The following is a 19,074-nucleotide window of genomic DNA, read 5'->3' as shown; positions in this document are numbered from 1 at the left end:
GTTGCACTGGGAGCACTTGTTCAGCTGATTATCCAGCACAGCCCCCAAATCTTTTTCTGAGTCACTGCTTCCCAGGAGACAATTCTCCACTCTGTAAGTATGACCTAAATTCTTTGTTCCTAGATGTTGACATTTGCATTTAGATAGAAACACCCCCACTGCCCAATCATCATCAGTGAGCACCATTCCAAAACTAGAACCAGAAAAATAGATGACATTTTCATGATGCTCTTTTGTGACTTTTATTTTGTTCTGTATTTGCTTTGGGAGTAGTATTCTTTCCATTCGAAAAAGGCAGATTTTCCATTAAATACGAAGCAGCTGCCATATTGGAAATAAAATTGATGAAGTGGATTTTTTTCCCCTAATGTATACTCAGAGAGCTCAAACCATGTTTATTTTTTAAAAAGTAACCTTTATTACCTTAACTGGCAGACATTTTGTCCCGACAAATCAGCAGGAATATATTATAAAAAAACCGCAACAACTTTACGAAATGATCTTTAAGTATTATGTGAAAGATTGACAGTACTCGATAATGACGTTCTGTGTCCACCCACACAGCAGCAACTTTACGTGAAGTGGCACAAGCTTTGCCATACATTCCCCCTGTCAATGTGACTAGTTCAGTCTCCATGTGTATTTAGACTTCTGACTATTTGCTGCGAATATTAGAAAGTGGGCAACATGGTTTTGTGAGGCGCACGTGTCTATTAGGAATGGGACTGAGACCTGACTTACGTCACTGATGGAGGCCAGACTCAAACTAGTGACTAGCACAGTATCCCATTTCCAATCCTGTGAGCCATCAACTCCCACTTGACAGAATTTCCTTTCTGAACAGGGTTAGGAGAGCTGGTTATAAAGGATCAGTGAACAATACGACCGGCACATAACATTTAGACTCATGTTACATTTTTATAAGAAACAAGTATGTCAATTCAAACACAGTTTAAAACATGTAAAACATGTAAAGTAAGTGTGGAGGCGAAGGTATTTGGCTTGGAATTTAGCTTGATTCACTCCACTTATTACCACTCGCAAAATAAAATGGCAAAGGTCCTTCTGAGTTTGAGAATCAAGCTAAAACCACGTAAGCACCTTGCTTGCCCTCTATTGTATCTAATCTGGACTGTAAGGTCTCTTAAGAATAGACTTTTTAAAAAAAAAGCTAAGCACACTTACAGTGCTCCATAAATAATAATTAATCACAGTCATTTCTATAGTGCTGACTATTACAGTATTTGATCACTCAGATTGTTGTTGAAAAGAAATTAAAATAGCACAAACTAATAACTCTTAGTGCAATTTCTGCGACAATACTGTGAAAAGAGATTCCAGAAACACCAACGAGAAATCTATTACATTTGAAGATCATGCTCCTTCCTCTAAGGCAGATTGGGCTGCTCCTGTGGTTACATGTAGCAAGATAGCTACGGCTTTTGAAGCAGATGTGGTGTTAATCAGCATTCCTTTTCACATGCACAAGGGCAGTCTTATGAGATTTAACGTGGCCAGTGCATGAAATAAGAGAAAAGCGTATAATTGCAAAGTCTATTGTTTCACTTAAATTTGAGCCTAAAGGGAAAACACTTCAACTCCCATTGAGGCTTTTGGAAGCTGTGCACTGGAAATCTGGTGCAGGAAACAACAAGCATTTTGACTCCCTTACCTCTGGAGATGGGTTTTCTATGGCTAATTTTGATGTTTCATACGCCTGGTTTTTCTAATGCAAAACTTTAAGTATAACACAGTAATTTTTAAAAACCAAGTCTGTGAAGTGAACCCAAAGCCAAACATAGCCAGTGTAACTAAACAAGTGACATCTAGGTGAATATGAACATGCTGGTTTAAAGGATTTATGGCACAGGGTATTTTGGCTTCAATTACTGTTCAAAGTACTGAGAGCACACAAGAAACCATGTAATTATAAGATAACTCTTTTTACCCAGCCTCTAGTTAACCAGCATTCCCCAGGTTAACCAAAGGTCAGTCTTGTCCCTGGATAACAACATACACCAAACATTACTGCCTTTCTTATACTCATTCTTCTAAAGGTTTTGGATTTCAAAAACCCTTTATAAGGACAGTAAAGTACCGGTAACACATGCACATCAAAGCAAAACAGGTGAAGCAGCCCAGCAGGGCACAACCATGTAAGTGATCCTGTTCCAGTCCACAATCTCCATCTCCCATGTCTGGCTGGGCTTCAGGGGCAGCATGTCCAGACTCATGGGAGGTTTAGTCCTGCACCCATTCAACCCAATGACCGTTTTTGCGTTGACTGGAACAGGAGAAGAATCAAGCCGGGGGAGGGAGAGACACAGAAAAGAGTATACTGAAGCCTGCATGGATGGTATTTCAGAAACTTTGCATTGTCTCACCTTCACTACAATATAGCCATGTTTGTCTTTGTGTCCCAGCCAAGTTACATAGAACCTCTAATTTTCATCTTTTTTTCTGTCCACACAAACATGCTCTAGCCATGGCATGGAAACCATGGCGTAAACCTAGTTGGTACCTAGATTAAAACATGGTTTCTCTCTGTCTATCCAGATGGACAAGAGGAAACCTTGTTATCTGGGACGACTATTGTCCACAGACACCTTTAAACCCGGTTTCAGGATTTCTGAAATGCTGTAACATTGCGCTATCAGATTTTATTTTAAAATAATTAATTTTAAAAATGCACACTGGGATTAGTGATCTGCTCGATCTATTAGTTCAAACTACCTACAGAACAAAAAATTAGAGGGTTACAGGGGAAAAAAATATCGGTGACAGTTAAAAACAAATCAATTAAAATCAGTTTAGTAAAGCCCCACCATATGAAGGCATTCCTTCACTCCTCACACTTTGCAGGGGACTTACAAAGCTTATTTTTCACCGATTTAGCTTAATGACACTAATGCGCCCCTCTCCACAGGAAGCTGACTCCATAGCGGTCTAAGCACTGGATTACATTTAAAGAAAAAAATACATCTGGCTTCTGAACAGTGGAAGTCCTGAAAAGCCAGAAGCTGGACTTCTTGTCCCTTTAAGCGCACTGAGGATAACTCCAGGCTGGATCAAAAACAAGACAATAACCAGCACTGCTTCATTAAATCTCATAGGAAGGGAGAGAGTGCTGTCATCTCAGAGGTACCCCTCTCCTGCAGAGGCAGAGTATGCAGTGGCCATAGCACTCAGAGTCCCTGCTGATGCAAAGGATGAAGGACTGGGATCAGGAATTGAGCCATCGCTTTGATGGAATCTAGTCTCAAACTGCTTTAACAAACCACTTTCTTTTCAGAAGCCGGCCTTGATTTGAAACCTACGCGCTGACTTAGGAACCCCCAGGTGTCTGAAGGCTGAAAGCACTCGAGACATAGCTATGTTCAGTTTCCAGGAAAGAGGGTATGTGCACCCAACTGCATCATGAAATGTCAATACAGGCAGCTTTAATAAAGAGCATGGGTTAAATGCAGAAGCTTACAGTTGGGGTAAATACTACAGCTTAATGTGCACTATCTTACACCAGAGAACCCGAGTAGGGCAGAATTGTGTCTACAGTAATGAGGTGCACTTGTTAACACGTGCCTTGGCTTGCAAACGTTGGAACAGAAAAAAACAAGGCAGCTAGAATGTATTTTGTTTGTGATCTATCCATGAAAATGTCTTAGTTTTTCTACTGAACATGAAAACAAGCATAAATGACAACAATTAGAGGCATCCATTGAACCAGAATGCAGGTCCTGGAGGTCTGCTTTGCTTTCTTTGTGCTAACTGCCCTAATCCAAAAAAGTGTGATCGTAACATCAAGAGCCTACACTACTCACTGAGAAAATATTCCAGAATTATAACCAGAGGGGAAGGTTTAGTAGTCTACAGCATCAGGTTGGGAATATCTAGACTCTGTGGAACCATAGGTTCAAAACCCAGCAGGGTCAACTCCGCCGGTCAGCTGTATGAGGTAAATACATACTGAGAAACATGCAGATTACAGTGTATGTGGGAGAGGATTTTTCAAATAAGATATTAAAAACAAAGGCCAAGTCTGCTAAGTGGCGATTAAAGACCCCATGGTACTTTTCGTCATAGGAATTTGCCCCAGTTTCTTTGGCTAAATGACCCCTCTCCCCATTATCGAGAAGGGGTAGCAGGCAATAAGTGACTGCATTTCAACAGCACTATGTATATGTATATATAGATAAGTTTATGGAGGGGATGGTATGATGGGATAGCCTAATTTTGGCAATTAATTCATCTTTGACTATTAGCGGTAAATATGCCCAATGGCCTGTGATGGGATGTTAGATGGGGTGGGATCTGAGTTACTACAGAGAATTCTTTCCTGGGTGCTGGCTGGTGAGTCTTGCCCACGTGCTCAGGGTTTAGCGGATCGCCATATTTGGGGTTGGGAAGGAATTTTCCTCCAGGACAGATTGGCAGAGGCCCTGGGGGTTTTTCGCCTTCCTCTGCAGCGTGGGGCACAGGTCACTTGCTGGAAGATTCTCTGCACCTTGAAGTCTTTAAACCACGATTTGAGGACTCTGATAGCTCAGACACAGGTTAGGGGGTTGATACAGGAGTGGGTGGGTGAGATTCTGTGGCCTGCGTTGTGCAGGAGGTCAGACTAGACGATTATAACAGTCCCTTCTGACCTTTAAGTCTATGAGTCTATGATATTATTTACAATGTACTGGAACAAAAGGCAGCATTTAAACGTAGATCTTCATTAGTTCAGCAATTTGAGACGTGTTCATCTTTCGTAAGGTTGCTTCAACCCTGCCACTTGGTGCCAATATACTGCACTGCCTCAGCCTGTCATACTGGGATATCGGCCCAGGACAAAGCTTGGTCCTTGCTCTCTGAGCAGTGCTAGTGGGCTTTGGAGGAAGTCCTAGGTAGTCCTCCATGGCTAGAAGGGCTGCTGCGGCCTTTGAAGCAGGTAAGGGATCCTGGCAGATTGGGTTTATGTGATAGCTCACTGCAGAGTATTCTTTCTAAAAGATGCTGTGTCAATGCTATACTTACTGAACCGAGAGCGCCTTGTAGGTCAGGAAACCTGTTTCTTCACTGTGCTCCTACACGCTCTATTTATTCACTTTCTGTTGATAAATGGAGGAAAATGCGTACATTCTGGCAGCAGCGAAAGGGTTAAACTTCTACTCTGAAACACTAAGATTTAGGTTGCTTTTCTAGTTATCTTCACCCCTCCCAGAATACAGACCTTTTCTGGTTCAAATAACCCTCTAATATTTGAACTGCGAGCAGAACATACTGAATGCAAACAACACACAGTCATACTCACCGACATTGTAGAATGGACATCTACATCCCCCTACAGAGGACAACACAGGGAGTTTAAATCAAATGCATAAGAGAGCAAAGTAACAGCGTGAATGATAGTGAGGTGGGAGCAGTTCAGGAGTACCGTGATCATCTCCTACAACAAAGCTTACTCTTTAAACAAGACTCTCACTAAAGCTGTCACTTCAAGAACTTGACAGCATATTAAAGAACTGCACACACATTTAAATTGACACCCTTATCTCAGTATCTCACTATTATCTCAGTATTAAGCTATAATATAATGAAGTTTTTAGTGCTCATATTCTGTTTTCATGCCAGATATTTTCCACCGGGACAACATAAGATGAGCATCTTTCTTGACCAAAGCAGTCAAGGCTATGCTTATAATAAAACTCAGATTTGTCCTGTATTTACTTCCATGCACTGTTTTCCTTCTTTCAATATGTTATGCGGGAAATGTTTCATCTACTAAAGCAACATAGGAAACCATTTTCTTTACAAGAAAAATGTACCTCTCTTTTAAAGTTCTCTCTACAAAACATGTGAACTGCCAGGATCACTGAGTTTATTTGCAACTGCAAAGAGATGTCGATACAGCTAATGGGGCACTGGACAAAGCCTCCCAAGCAAAGAATCCAGAGAGTTTACACAGTTACAGCTGAAATCTGTGTTCACCATCTGGCAAAAATAAACACACAGGAAAAGACTCCCTGTGCAAAGAGTTCATGCTGAATTGCTTGAGACTGGAGAGGTTACAGTTGTACGATTGCTGAAAGATTACTTCCCTTTCCCAGGTCACTGTCACCTCTTGGCCTCAGCCGATTACCTTCCAAAGGAGGTTATCAAGATACAAGACTAACAGAGGATTAAAGGAAACTTAAAATAAAAACAAAACACACCCCTTTCCCCAACTCCCCTCCCCGCCCCCCAGCAAAACAACATCCTTGCTTTGTTAACCTGACAGCTCATTGTAGGTGTTGACACAACCCTCCATCTTTGAAAGGCTTAAAGTCAACAAATCAGTGTGTTTGGAGTAGCCTTGTCAATGCGATTTACATTAGCTTGTCTAACAAGAAATAAAAACAACCATCAGCCATCTTGGACAAAAGGCTTTTTCATTCATTCTTTTTAAAGTGTTTTGCACAAAATATTAATCTATTTAAACTGTGGCCTGTGCTCTCTAAAGAGCAGGGAAGCCACCTTTTTCTTTTAGCAAAGCATTTTATTTAAACTTTTACAGAAGGCGAGTACACTACCTTACCAACAGTGAGGCAGGCAGCATATTGTAAGGAACTTGCACTTGCTAATTCAGAAAGGAAAGGCCTCAGGGCCAAATGTCAGCTGTGCTTTTATTTCCAATAACGTATTATTTGTTTTGAGCTGTTTAGTGCACTTAGCAGACCATTTTAAAATTGTGGCTCTAAACCACCATGAAAGTTCTGTGCTGTGGTGTTATGTGCCAGAGTCTCGATGGCTTAACCATGAACTCTTCACCCTGCAACACGTGCTAGAGACATGCTCGCGGGTCCTGGCTCCAATTTGCAGCCCTGCATTTGCCATCTTCCCAAACTAGCAGAATGTTAGGAAGAAATGCAAATATGTCCTTCCCTAAGCAGCTCTGTCCGTCCTAGCCATCAATACACTAATCGATGCTACAGAAATCTACATCTAAAGCCAAAATGTTGTCAAGGATGAAAGCAAAAAACAGAATCCAGGGAATTCAGAATTTAAGGAAATTGCCATTTTCCTGAGAAATACCCAGGGCCGGCTTTAGGCCTATTCCACCAATTCCCCCGAATCGGGCCCCACGCCTAAGAGGGCCCCACACCCAGTGAGAATCCCTTCCCTGACTAGAGGCGCCTTTTTAATTTTTACTCACCTGGCAGCGCTCCAGGTCTTCGGCAGCGGGTCCTTTGCTTGCTCTGGGTCTTCGGCGGCATTGAAGGACCCACCGCCGAAGTGCCGCCAAAGACTCGGATGCCGCCTGGTGAGTACAAGCCCCACGTGTTTTTTTACATGTTTTTTTTTAAAGTTATCCCTGCCGTGGCCCCGTCGAAACTGTTCAAATTGGGCCCCGCACTTCCTAAAGCCGGCCCTGGAAATACCTGCTACTGTTTCGCTCTCACCCAATCATGAGAGATGATGACTCAGTAGAAACTACAATAGACACTTCCCTCCCATCATCCCCTGTGAAGTCCAAGCTGACACTGTAGAGCTGAAACTGGAAAATACAACTGCCATTTGAATGTATGAGAACAAAGGAGACTTTCAAAGTTCTTTTTAAATTCTACTAACTTGTAATACTTTGGTTCAATATTAAAATTTTACCTTACAACTATCGTGAAAGTTTAGGGTCTCTTGTGGATTCAAATCAGAATTGCATGACCAAAGCCCAGCTCTCAGACCAAAATTTACCCTGCGTACTGTTCAGAGTTACCATTTTAATTTTTTCAGCAGAAATGTTGACTTGAGGTACCCGAGTTCTGCAAGTAAATCTGATCTGCTGGATGCTTAGAGCCCTGACTCTGCAGGGACTTCTATACACAGGAACAGTCCCATTTAAGACAACGGAACTACTCACATGCATGCAGTTAAGCAAGTAAATAGGTCTTTGCAGGACCAGGGCTTTGTCTCAAGGTTATACTTCAGGTCTGGTCCTTTTTGTGTAACTTTTGTGTAGCCTTGGCAAAATTCTGCATGCCCAGGGTGAGTTTCTTTGATCAGCAAGCAAAACATTACAGACTTTTATTTAGGATCATCATGATGAAAGGCAGGCAAGTTGCTTTTGAGTGTGGGCTGGTAAATTTTCATGGCAATTTTCAAGGCGACTTTAATGCTTACCATTTAACCTGTCTCTTGCTATTAGTCATTTCCAGAGACTGATGTTGATTTTTCTTCTAGTGAATTTGAAAAGTTAAAAAAAATTAGTGGAGAATATTTGTGATGTTTTTAATTGTGTGAAGTCAGTAACTGTGAAAGGTGCTTGATTGACAACTCTGGGAAACAAAGGAACCACAGAACAGGAGCAAGATGGCCAGGGAAAGGGGGATCTTCCCTCAACATGTCTCAACCCTGTTTTGCAGGGCCATCTCTAGCAGTAAGAGGATAGTTCACTCTCCATGGACCACTCAATCTTTTACCTCTATTATTAAACAACTAACAGTGTGCAGCCATGGTGGTAATTTGGGGGGACAAAATTGAGACTGCAAACTCTCTTCACACAATGCACCAACACTCATCCCATGCAGGGCCGGCTCCAGGCACCCGTGCAGCAAGCAGGTGCTTGGGGTTGCCAACGGAAAGAGGCAGCATGCCCAGCTCTTTGGCGGCGGGTCCCTCCGTCTCTCTCGGAGGGAAGGACCTGCTGCCGAATTGCCACCGAAGAATGAAGCAGTGGCGGTAGAGCTGCCGCCAAAGCGCCGCCAATCGCGGCTTTTTTTTTTAACGCCGCTTAGGGCGGCAAAAACGCTGGAGCCAGCCCTGATCCCATGGTAGTAATACTCGGTCATTAATGACTTGGACTGGATTCAAAGCAACAAGCTAGAGGTGAAAGGCTCTATTATTCCTTTAGCAATACTCTCATATATACCTATCATTCATCTTTTTTATTTAGTTGCTTTCTCTTTCATCCATATTCTTCTACAAAGTACATACTGCTTTTGTGTTGCTTCTACATACTGCTTTTATATTGTTAGACTTGGGATTTCTTTCGTGCATAATAGCTGACGTTTTATTTGAAAAAAATAAAAAATACACTTAGAAACAAAGCAAAATTATGGGATCAATCAGGAAAACCCAACAAGAATGGGAGAGAAAAGAGACCAAGGCTAACAATGGAGTCAATATATTTTAAAGATTTAAAAAAACAAACAAACCAGGATGTATACAATGTCACAATTCTCCCTGTCTTTAACACTGGCTACAAGTCACAGAGGAACCCTCGAGCAACTTAGAATGAGTGCACATTCACACTGTTCTTGTAAATAACATAGCTTTGAAATATTAAAAATTCCACACCCACCTCCCCCTACAAACTATTTAAGCCAGATCTGCAGCATTACAAATCACACTTTTAGATCTGATTAACTATCTCCCATACTTCTATAGGGCAGTTGTGAGGATTCATTTTTGTATGATGCTTTGAGGATAAGGTGCTATATATGTGCTGGCTCAATGCTGTTAACTTGTTGCCTGGCATCCTCACTATTAGGAAAGGCAGCGTGACTTTTTAAGCAGTTGGGTAGTTTTACATATCTTAGATTGATAGAGAGGCTGCTTCTACCCTCCCTATTCCCAAAACAATTTTGATTAATTTGAAAAGGAAACAATGTTTTAAGAAAGATAAATCACCATAGGTCTATCTCATAAATCACTGCGGGCACGTCTTTCCTTCTTTACAGCCCCACGTTAGCCATGCTTAATGCTTCGGTGAAAAGATACCTTGTCAATCAGGTCTACAGCAAGACAACACAGAAGCTGAAGATAAACAAAGAGGGAGTTTCTCCCCTTACTGGAGGGGGCGTGTGTGAAAGGGTTGAAGGGGAAAGAATATGTTGCAATGATTTTGTGGGCACTTAAGTATTTAATTTCCCAAATTCCTACAAAAACATGCCTCTTCTTTCACCCCAGGAGCTCATGTATTAAAAACATCAATAAAGCATCCAGAATAAACTGAGAAAGTATGAGTTCTTCTTACTTTTTACTGTACCATCTCTACCTAGCAAAAACTTACTATTGCTACCAGCTAACTAAATTACTCCACTAGTTCAAGCAGTAGAGGTGTGCGCTATGGGGCTGAAGGTCCAGATTCAAAACCTGATGACAACCCATGGTAGAGGTCACTGTACTTATATCCAGATCCCTAGTAAGGAGACATCTAGTAGTTAAAGAAACCAAATGGGAGCCAGCAATCCCCAAATTCTAAGCCTGGTTTGACACAAGTCCCTGTCTGGCCACGGACACGTCACTTCCCTATCTGCGCTGCAATATGGGATGGAAACATAGGTGACCCAAAAGGAAGAGATGGGTGAAAACTCTCCAGTCTCTCTCCACCACAGCCCAATCTCTCCCTCCAAAGTTAGTTGTGATGCTTAACATTCCCCCTTCTCACCTCATTCACAGTGGTGTCTTCAAATCTGATTAACTGGAACAAATCCTTCTCACCATGCCGCTGGCTGTTTCTCCATCCCTAGGAATCAGAACTAATTCCTTCCCAGCTGTCAAATCTTCTAGACACCACAACAAGGACCCTTATGGGAGCCAAGATGCCGTAGGCACAGGATTTCAAAAAGGTACCACTAAGGCTTTGGCTTTAATATTGGCTAAATGACACTGACGAGTGGTCTAAAACCTTTGTAGTAGATCAGTCAGAGGGATGAACAAGCAGGATGAAGTTAAGACAGAGAGAACTACAAATGCTCGAGTCAGCCTTTTTAGTCTATATCACGGCTGATGAAATTTAACAAACTATGTGCCCAGATGCCACTGAGTTGGGCAGCTACCAGAGTGAATAAGTAGTAAAATGAAAGAGTGAAAAGATGTAACCACATGTAATAGAAATAGGTTTTTCAATGGTTTCGACGTTTCAAAGTTCTACTGATGGAAAATATTAACAGGGACAAATCCATAGGACCCAAAATAAATTTTAACAAGAAAGGAGTTCTTTGTGGATAAGTGAAAATGCCTGATTATTAAGTTTACTTTACTATATAGGATATTATACTCTAGCAGGTCAATAACAGAATTCAATGGATAACGGGATGATGTCTCTAGAAATAAGTAAATGCAGGTGTATTGTAAACAGAGAAAAAGCTACTCTTCTCTTTGATGCAGAGCTGTATTTTGAAGTGGTGACATTATAAGCACATTGTTACAAAATATGCAACTGAAAAACTCAAAGGCAAAATATATTCTCAAACGTGGTACCTTTTCTAAAATAGTCACTTAACACTGATTAAAATAAAACTATACCCCAGTTACTTAAAATCAAATTTAAACTGAGTACCTCGTTAATTATATCCCTTACCGTATTTTTTAAATCAACAGCTCTGTATGTTTCTCTCAGCCTTTAAGGAGCGGGTTTGGGATCTCCCTGAGGGAGCCTGACTTCTGATAACACTTGAAATGCCTTATTTGAAAAATCAGTTCTGTTCATGACAACAGCACAATGTATCATTTACACTACACTTCAGAGGTAAAGTTCTACAGTAGCATCAGAACCCCCAGGCACTCCCAGTTTTCAAAGAAAGAGACCACTGTCACTTACAGGTAGGTGTGTGAACACAGCAAAGGTGCTGCGCAGGAAAGCAATGAGATCTACCAGGTAATCGCTGGCTTTGCTGCCCGGTTCAGTGGCCATCCAGTCATAATCTGCCAGCTGCAAAAACTGGTCTATCTTCTGGTTCAGATGAGTGTAAATCTCTTCCTCTGCAGCATGGCGGGCATCCTGGGAAACAAGAGAAGACTCCTTAAAATGGGATGGGAATGAAATTGGCCCACTTACTATGCCCCTGTTCAATTCACTCTACATTAGTAAGGTAACAAGATGTGGTGTCACATTCATGGTTTGTTCCTCATTGGCTTCCCTTTTTAGTCCTACATGCTGTGTAGGAGATCTTCCTTTTTTCTGCCAGTCTAGCTGATAATGCTTTTGCATTCTCCCATTAGTGGCTCTGTTCCCTTTTCTAACTGGGTAACAATGCTATTTACTTGCAAGTCAAAGCAGGAATGTGGGCTTGATTTCAGTCTCTTACGTTCACAGAAAAATAGTAATTTCTGAATGCACCACATAGTCCTTCCAGTTATTACCTGCACCTAGCAAAAGGTTTCCATCCACAAAGAAATATTATTCTGGAACAGCCATGTAGAGAAATGCATTAGCAGAAACTATGCTCAGTACTTACACCTAGGTTATTTATATTGAACGTTGGTCTGGATGAGAACTGGTTAAAAGTTAAGCTCTGGGACAGGCTTCCAAGGGAGGTTGTGGAACCCCCATCATTGGAGGTTTCTAAGAACAGGTTGGATAAACACCTAATGGAGAGGGCTGGACTCGATGACTTCCCAGGGTCCCTTTCGGTCTGACATTTCTATGATTTCTATTATGGTTATAGTCTTCTTATAGCTTAAAAATTACAACTGTGAAAACTTATGGCAAAGAGAACTGTGAAGCAAATAACTGCTCTCAAGAATAAATGCAGAAAGCTGTGATCTAAGAGAATGTTGGCTTGAAATTCGGTGGACATGGTCAAATTAGCTCAGCTGCGTCCATGGCTGACGTACTGTAGGAAAGCCAAACCCAGCAGTGTCCTCCAGACTGCTGCTGCTTTACTGTATAAATGAAAAAAACGGCAGTGATGTTTTCCCAGCATCCTGCATGTTGTCTTCCCTGTACTACTACCCTATTGATACTAGTTCATCATTTCACAGAGAAAGCCCAGGCCTGGGTAGCTTTGCTCTTTGGGGAAAAGACACTTATCTGTAATTTGTGTTCTCAAAAGCTAACCCATCCATATATTTTTGGTGCGGTAGTATACGTCCCACCATTTGCTTGTATGAGGGACTATTCGCTTGGGACACTAGGGGCTGATAAAATGCCTCAGTAGTGGCAAACACTTGATGATGATTTAGTTTGGCAGCTTTAGAATGCTACGGCAAAAAGGCATTTGTGTCGGTCACATGCACAAACTAGGAAAAACTCTACCCTACCTTTTGGAACGTTACATATGTGACTAATCTGGAAGTGACTCATTTGTTATTGTTTTTCTTGCTGTTTTGTTACTGTAGGGTTGATGATAAACACTAAATTGCTGATGACGGGTTTTTTTGTTTTTAAAGAAAGCCGTATTAAAATAATTTGAAAAACGACACACTGAAAGGATTGCACAGACTTTATAAAATGATTAAAAAGATTAGTGTGGATGTTTCCAAACACATTTCACAGCACAAGATTATTTGTGGAGCATGCACAACTCACAAATGGTGTATCTACAGTCAGACATAATGCACAAAACACTCCTAGGTTACTATGATTTTCTCACCTTGAAGGTGGTAGTGCCATAGAGTTTGGTAGTATGGACAGTCTCTGGGAGTACGTTGGTGATATTGGTTATGAATTCTTCTAGGAACTTGCAGGATTTCTCCAAATGAGTCGTATTTATAATAATCTGCACAAGCTGTGAAGGCAAGGAGATGTGTCAGGTGTGGCTTGTGTTTTTAAAGTAAGGGGTATGTCGGATTAATGGATGTCAAACCAGGGTGATCTGTCAGCATGCCGACACTGCACAAACATACTGTACACCCCACGAAAGGCTAAAAAAATATTGTCCTGTTTTAACATATGAAATTTAAATAAAAGCTCACACTTGAGAAAGTAATTTCCCATGACTTTTGCTAATACCACAAAAGACGATAAAGAATTTTATAAACTCATTGTTCATTTTAGTACCGTTCAAATACTATTAAAATACAAAGGGTTACAGAAGATAACATATTTCTGGTCTGACATGGTATCTGTTAATAAACCCTAAATACCCTATATTCTTGAGCGACAGCTCACAAAAGTCACACAGTGGCATTTAGAAATGAAGCCGGAGATGGTTTGGTGATAACTATGAACTGATAAAATGCCTTAGCAAAAGACCAGCTGAAGTTCATGCAGCTCAAGCATTGCAAGTTTAGGGCAAAATGACCTTGCTTTTGCCTCTGATTCATTCACAGATAATTATTTAACTTTGAAAATAACTTATTTAGTTCCTCATTCACATTCACTGCTCAAGCAGGAGCCCGGTCTTCTTGCAAATTGCCTCACATATTTCAGATGCGATATAAGCAATAATGGAAAGGTTCCAAGAACTTGCCATTTAACCCCAATATCACACTAAAATATCTTCTGGGCCATTTGTGCTATTTTGCTGGAATTCTAAAGTGACATATTAGAGACAAAAGGAAGTGGACTTAGGACACCAGGAGAGAGTGCGCGCGCTTTACTAAAGTTAGAACATTGACCTGTAAATATTCAAGATCATTTGCTTTCAAGCGCTAACGATTCAGAAATAGGCAAAGTCATATTTGATAGGGTGCTATTCCCTCTCTCCCTTTGCCCACACAATACTTCTTAATTAGGTTATAATAATTGATTTTTACAATTCAAATCACACAAACCTTCACACCAAGTTTCAGTAATACCAACTAGGCTGAACAGATGTGCAAAAATGAGCAATTCCAATTCCTCTTGTTTATTACCCAGGTGTCTCGCATTGGTGTATAGGCAGGTAAATAACTTCTCATCACACCTTGATGACTTAACTAATTTTACTCTCATCAACTTGATTTTATTCTAAGTGAGTTCACGTTTGTTCCCCCTTTTTATCTTCCCATTTTGTTGTTAGTTTAACACCCTCTTGATTAGTCTAGCCAGCCTGTGCCCTAGAAGATTGATTCCCCTTTTACAGGGATGGAAGAGGGCATCCAAACTGTAGAACTCATTCTCCCCACAGAAAAGTGGACCAACGTTCCACAAAATCAGACCCCCTCTAATTTTACACCACTTACCCAGCCAGCAGTTCACATCCAGAATCTTCTGCCTTGTGTCTTCCTTTGTTCATGGGACAGGAAGGATCTCAGAGAAGAGCTCCTTCCGCATGCTTCTGAGTTCTTGGAAGTCATCTACTATCTGTGAGGTATCTTGCCATGTAGTGTCATTAGTGCCGATATTCACCATCGTCTTCAGAAGCTTACTCAATTTTAGTCACATCCCAGGTCTTGGCTCCGGGAAGACAGCACACCATCCCATTGTCCAGCTGGGTCTTGCAGAAAACATTCTTTTCATTCTTAGTACAGAATCCCAAACAAGGATTGTCTGTCTTCACTGGACGGTTGGAGATATTTGTGGGCAAGTTTGATTGTCTTGTGGGTTGGGCTGAGCAGCCATACTCAGGTACATCCCATCTGCTTTCCATTCCATTCAGCCAGCTAGATCTTCAGAGAGATTTTGTATAGATTCCACACGGAGGACCTGCTAATGATTGGATTCTTCTAGCTATGCAGAATTCCTTCTAGTCCTTTTCCCTCTGGTAATCACAATCTGCCCATCCTCATCTGCTTCCAGACATGCAGAATGCTCCCTGTGTCTCTTGCCTTGAGTGCTTATGAAGTGGCAAGCTTACTCTCTAGTTTCCACACACACTGGGTCTTTGATAGTCAATTCCTTTCTTCCTTGTAGGGGTGAGGCTTTTCAAATCTGGTTGTCCAAATTAAACAAATGATAGCTCTTTTCTCCCCCTCTTGTAATCCCTTGTGTTCCTGCTATGCATTTGCTTAATCCTGCTCTTTACTGCTAATGGCTGCCCAATGGTCCTTTGGTCTCTTGGTGGGAGATCAAAGCACATATGGTTTTAATCGATGCTGCACAAATCAACAAGGGGGGTTCACTGTCTCCAATGCAGTCTGGTTAGTATTTATATGGTATATCAAAGTGATGAGACATCTCAATTTACCAGGCTCAGTCCCACAGGCCTCCACCATGTTCCTACAAAAACCACTTCTATAAACTGACCTGGTACTTACCGTACATTAACTGTGGTCCTTTGAGATATTTGGTCAGTGTGGATCCCTCTTATGGTGCACAAGCACTTCAGGCATGCAAGATCAGAATCTTTTGACCAGCACTGTCCACTGGGGCTGTGATTGTGTCCTGCATGTCCTCGTGCCTCCTCACCCAAGGGCATGTAAGTAGAGTGGCCCTGACCATCTCTCAGATTCATTGCTAATTCAAAATCCCAGAGAGCTGGATAATGAAGGCGATGGGATGGAGAGTGGCTGTGGAATCCACATGGGTGAAACACCTTGGAGACCTACCATTACCATTATATAAATGACCTTTCCTTGTTGAGTCTTCGTCTATGTGGATCCTACTTGTGACAACTAGTTAGCTGTTCCTAGATTAAAAGGACACAGGTCTGAGGAGTCTTACTGCAGCTAACTAAATAAGGATTGCAGAACTGCTCTGAATTTAGCATCTGATCTAGTTGCTAAATCCAGGGCGCAATGCTTGGTAAAGGTGTGGACTAAGTTGTATGTGAGCCCTGCAGAACTCTGATACAGAACATTTATTAGGCACATAGAGGAGATTGTATGGCCTCTAGCTGAGTGGACTCTGATGCTGCCTGAGGAGGGGGGCATATCTGTTAGTTGGTAATGACTTGTGATGCACCGAGTGATCCACTTGGTTAATATCTGGGAAGAGATGGCCTGACCTTTCACAGCCTTCTCCAACGCCACAAATAAATGGGATAATTTCCTGAATGGCATGGTCCTGTCTAACTGATAAAGAAGGGCTCTGGAAACATCTGAAGTATGGAGCTTGATTTTTCGCAGCTGTGAATGTGGTTTGGGGAAAGAAAACAGTGAAGCTGGTGGTTTGCTTTAAATGAAAATCAGACACCACTTTGGTAAGAAAGTTCTGATGACGTCTACGCACACCTTATCTCTATGGAAAAGAGTGGAAGGGGTATCTGCTACTGATGTTTCCTCTGCAGTATGGGGCACCGTTCATTTGAAGGTTTAAACTAGGGTAAATGGTGAAATCTCTGCAAATTGAAGTCTTTAAACCATGATCTGAGGACTTCAGTAACTCAGCCAGAGGTTATGGGACTATTACAGGGGTGGGTGGGTGAGGCTCTGTGGGCTGCAACATGCAGGAGGTCAGACTAGATGATCATGATGGTCCCTTCTGGCCTGAAAGTCTATAAGATGTTTAAATCTCGCTATCTCTTCTGGCTGAGGGGACAGCCATCACGAAAGTGGTTTTGAGAATGAAATGGTGTAAGGAGTACTTGGATAAGAGTTGACGGGGGAGTTCCATGAGACCCATAAGAACTACATTAAAGTCCCAGGAAGAAGTGGACTCTCAAACCAACGGAACTGTATCTACATGGACCCTGACAGAATTAATGGGGAGGTCTGATAGCTTAAGAAGATGTAGTCCAAAATCCTGGGAATAGGAATTAAAAGGATGAGACCATGTCATGAAGCTCAGATGGAAAAACCTTTCCACTTTGAACTGTAGATTGATCTGGTCTCAAAAGGGCTTCCTGCTCTACATTAGAATTTTCTTGGACCTCTACAGAGCAATCCCTGTCTGTAGTGCTCAGTCACCAAACCTCCAACCCATCGGATGCAAAGATGTTGGGTTTGGATGGATAATTTGTCCTTGATTCTGAGAGTGCACATCTAGGAGATCGGTGAGAGATCTCAATAGCTATGTGGACATATGCAGTAGGTCTGTGAACCAATACTATCTGGACCAATAATGGGCTCTGAGTACTACTGTGACCACATCCTACCTGATTTTCCTTATGATCCTGGGTATCAAGGGAATGGGAGCAAAGGCACAGAGAAGATTGAGACTAAGGGGTTCAGAAGGCATCCTGGAAGAAGCCTGCACAGGTGCCTGCTCTGGAACAGAATAGTGGACGTTTGTTTTTGGTGGTGGTGAACAGATAAATTCTGGGGGAGCCCCATCTGTGGAATACAGGTTTGAGCATGGAGTCTTTCAGTGACTGAGTCCTCATGAATGGTTGAGATGAATAGCTGAGTACTGCCTGCTCTGGAAATCCACCAAATCGTTGTTTGCTCCTAGTGGGTGAAGAGCCATGTAAGTTTTCCCATGAAGATGGCTTGATTGGTTGACAGAGGGAATGAAAAGGGCACCCCCTTGCCTGTTAATATAAAACATTGTGGAGGGGTTGTCTGTCAGGATCTGCACCACTATGGTTCATTTCAGAAGCAGTAGAAACGCTCCACCCAGCGTCAAATCACCCAGAATTCCAGATGGGACTCTGAGCCATTCACCTCAACCGTGTGGGGGAGGGGGGGGGACGACTTTCTAGAACCATAGGCTTTGAATCTAGGTGTTTTAGCTGGGTCCCCCAATCTGCTATAGAGACATCTGTAATCAGGGTCACTGTGTGAGGAGGAGTGCAGAATATTTCTTTGCAGTCCATTTTGGGGCCTTGTCCAACAGTCTGGAAAAGCTTGTGGAGTAGTCCGTACCACGAGATAAGTGTGCTTATGATGTTTAGTTGATTGCAAAACAGACCTCAGGCAGCTCCTGAGAAGGCAGAGGCAAAGTCTGGCAAAAGTGCAGGATGCCATGTGACCTAATAGTTTGATGTTTGCACTGTAGGTCTCTGTGGAAGCTCGAAAGCTTGTCTCTTTCACCAACACAAGTTGGCCCAATAAAAGATATTACCTCATTCACCTTGTCTCTCAGAGATTCTTGCTGCTGTTGTAGGGTTTCCCCCGAGGTTGGACATTAGGAATGTGACGATCTGAAACCTGTCTAGACGGAGATATGCCTCCAGCTTGGAATCAAGAAGAGCCCCAATACATTCTATGGACAGAAGTGAGGGATGACCCAAATAGCCCGAGAGAACTTGCTTTAATATGGAAATATAACCCCTTCTGACTGCACACCCCTAGTTGTCACCTACCACCCCACACTGGAACCCATATGGGGTATCATTAAACAATTACAACCCGCTCTCGACAGGGAAATAAATCTTTTCTGGATCTCTTCTTCTGGCCTTCAAAACAACCCCTCAACTTCTCCAAGTTCACCATCAGAAGCAAGCTCCTCACAGACCAGGATACGCCAATTCAAAGCAGCACCAGACCCTGCCAGAACAGATGCAAAACCTGCAGACATATCACCACTGCTTCAGTGATCAACAGCCCCCCTACAACTCACCTTTCAAGATCCATAGATTCCACACATTC

The 19,074-nt window shown here is 42.1% G+C and overlaps 1 protein-coding gene across 2 annotated transcripts in view; it reads right to left on the bottom strand.

The window, feature by feature from the left end:
* EXOC6B (exocyst complex component 6B) overlaps positions 1–19,074 on the bottom strand; it is a 447,723-nt gene that overhangs the window by 148,380 nt on the left and 280,269 nt on the right. For both annotated transcript variants that reach the window (XM_045018685.1, XM_045018686.1), the window contains exons 17-18: positions 13,335–13,469; positions 11,561–11,740 (exon numbers count right to left, since the gene is read on the bottom strand). In XM_045018685.1, the coding sequence (XP_044874620.1) occupies positions 11,561–11,740; positions 13,335–13,469 (315 nt within the window). The remainder of the gene's footprint in view (positions 1–11,560; positions 11,741–13,334; positions 13,470–19,074) is intronic.

The sequence above is a fragment of the Mauremys mutica genome, chromosome 5, assembly GCF_020497125.1.
Source record: "Mauremys mutica isolate MM-2020 ecotype Southern chromosome 5, ASM2049712v1, whole genome shotgun sequence".
Classification (NCBI taxonomy): domain Eukaryota; kingdom Metazoa; phylum Chordata; order Testudines; family Geoemydidae; genus Mauremys; species Mauremys mutica.
This window is presented reverse-complemented; position numbering and strand designations above follow the sequence as displayed.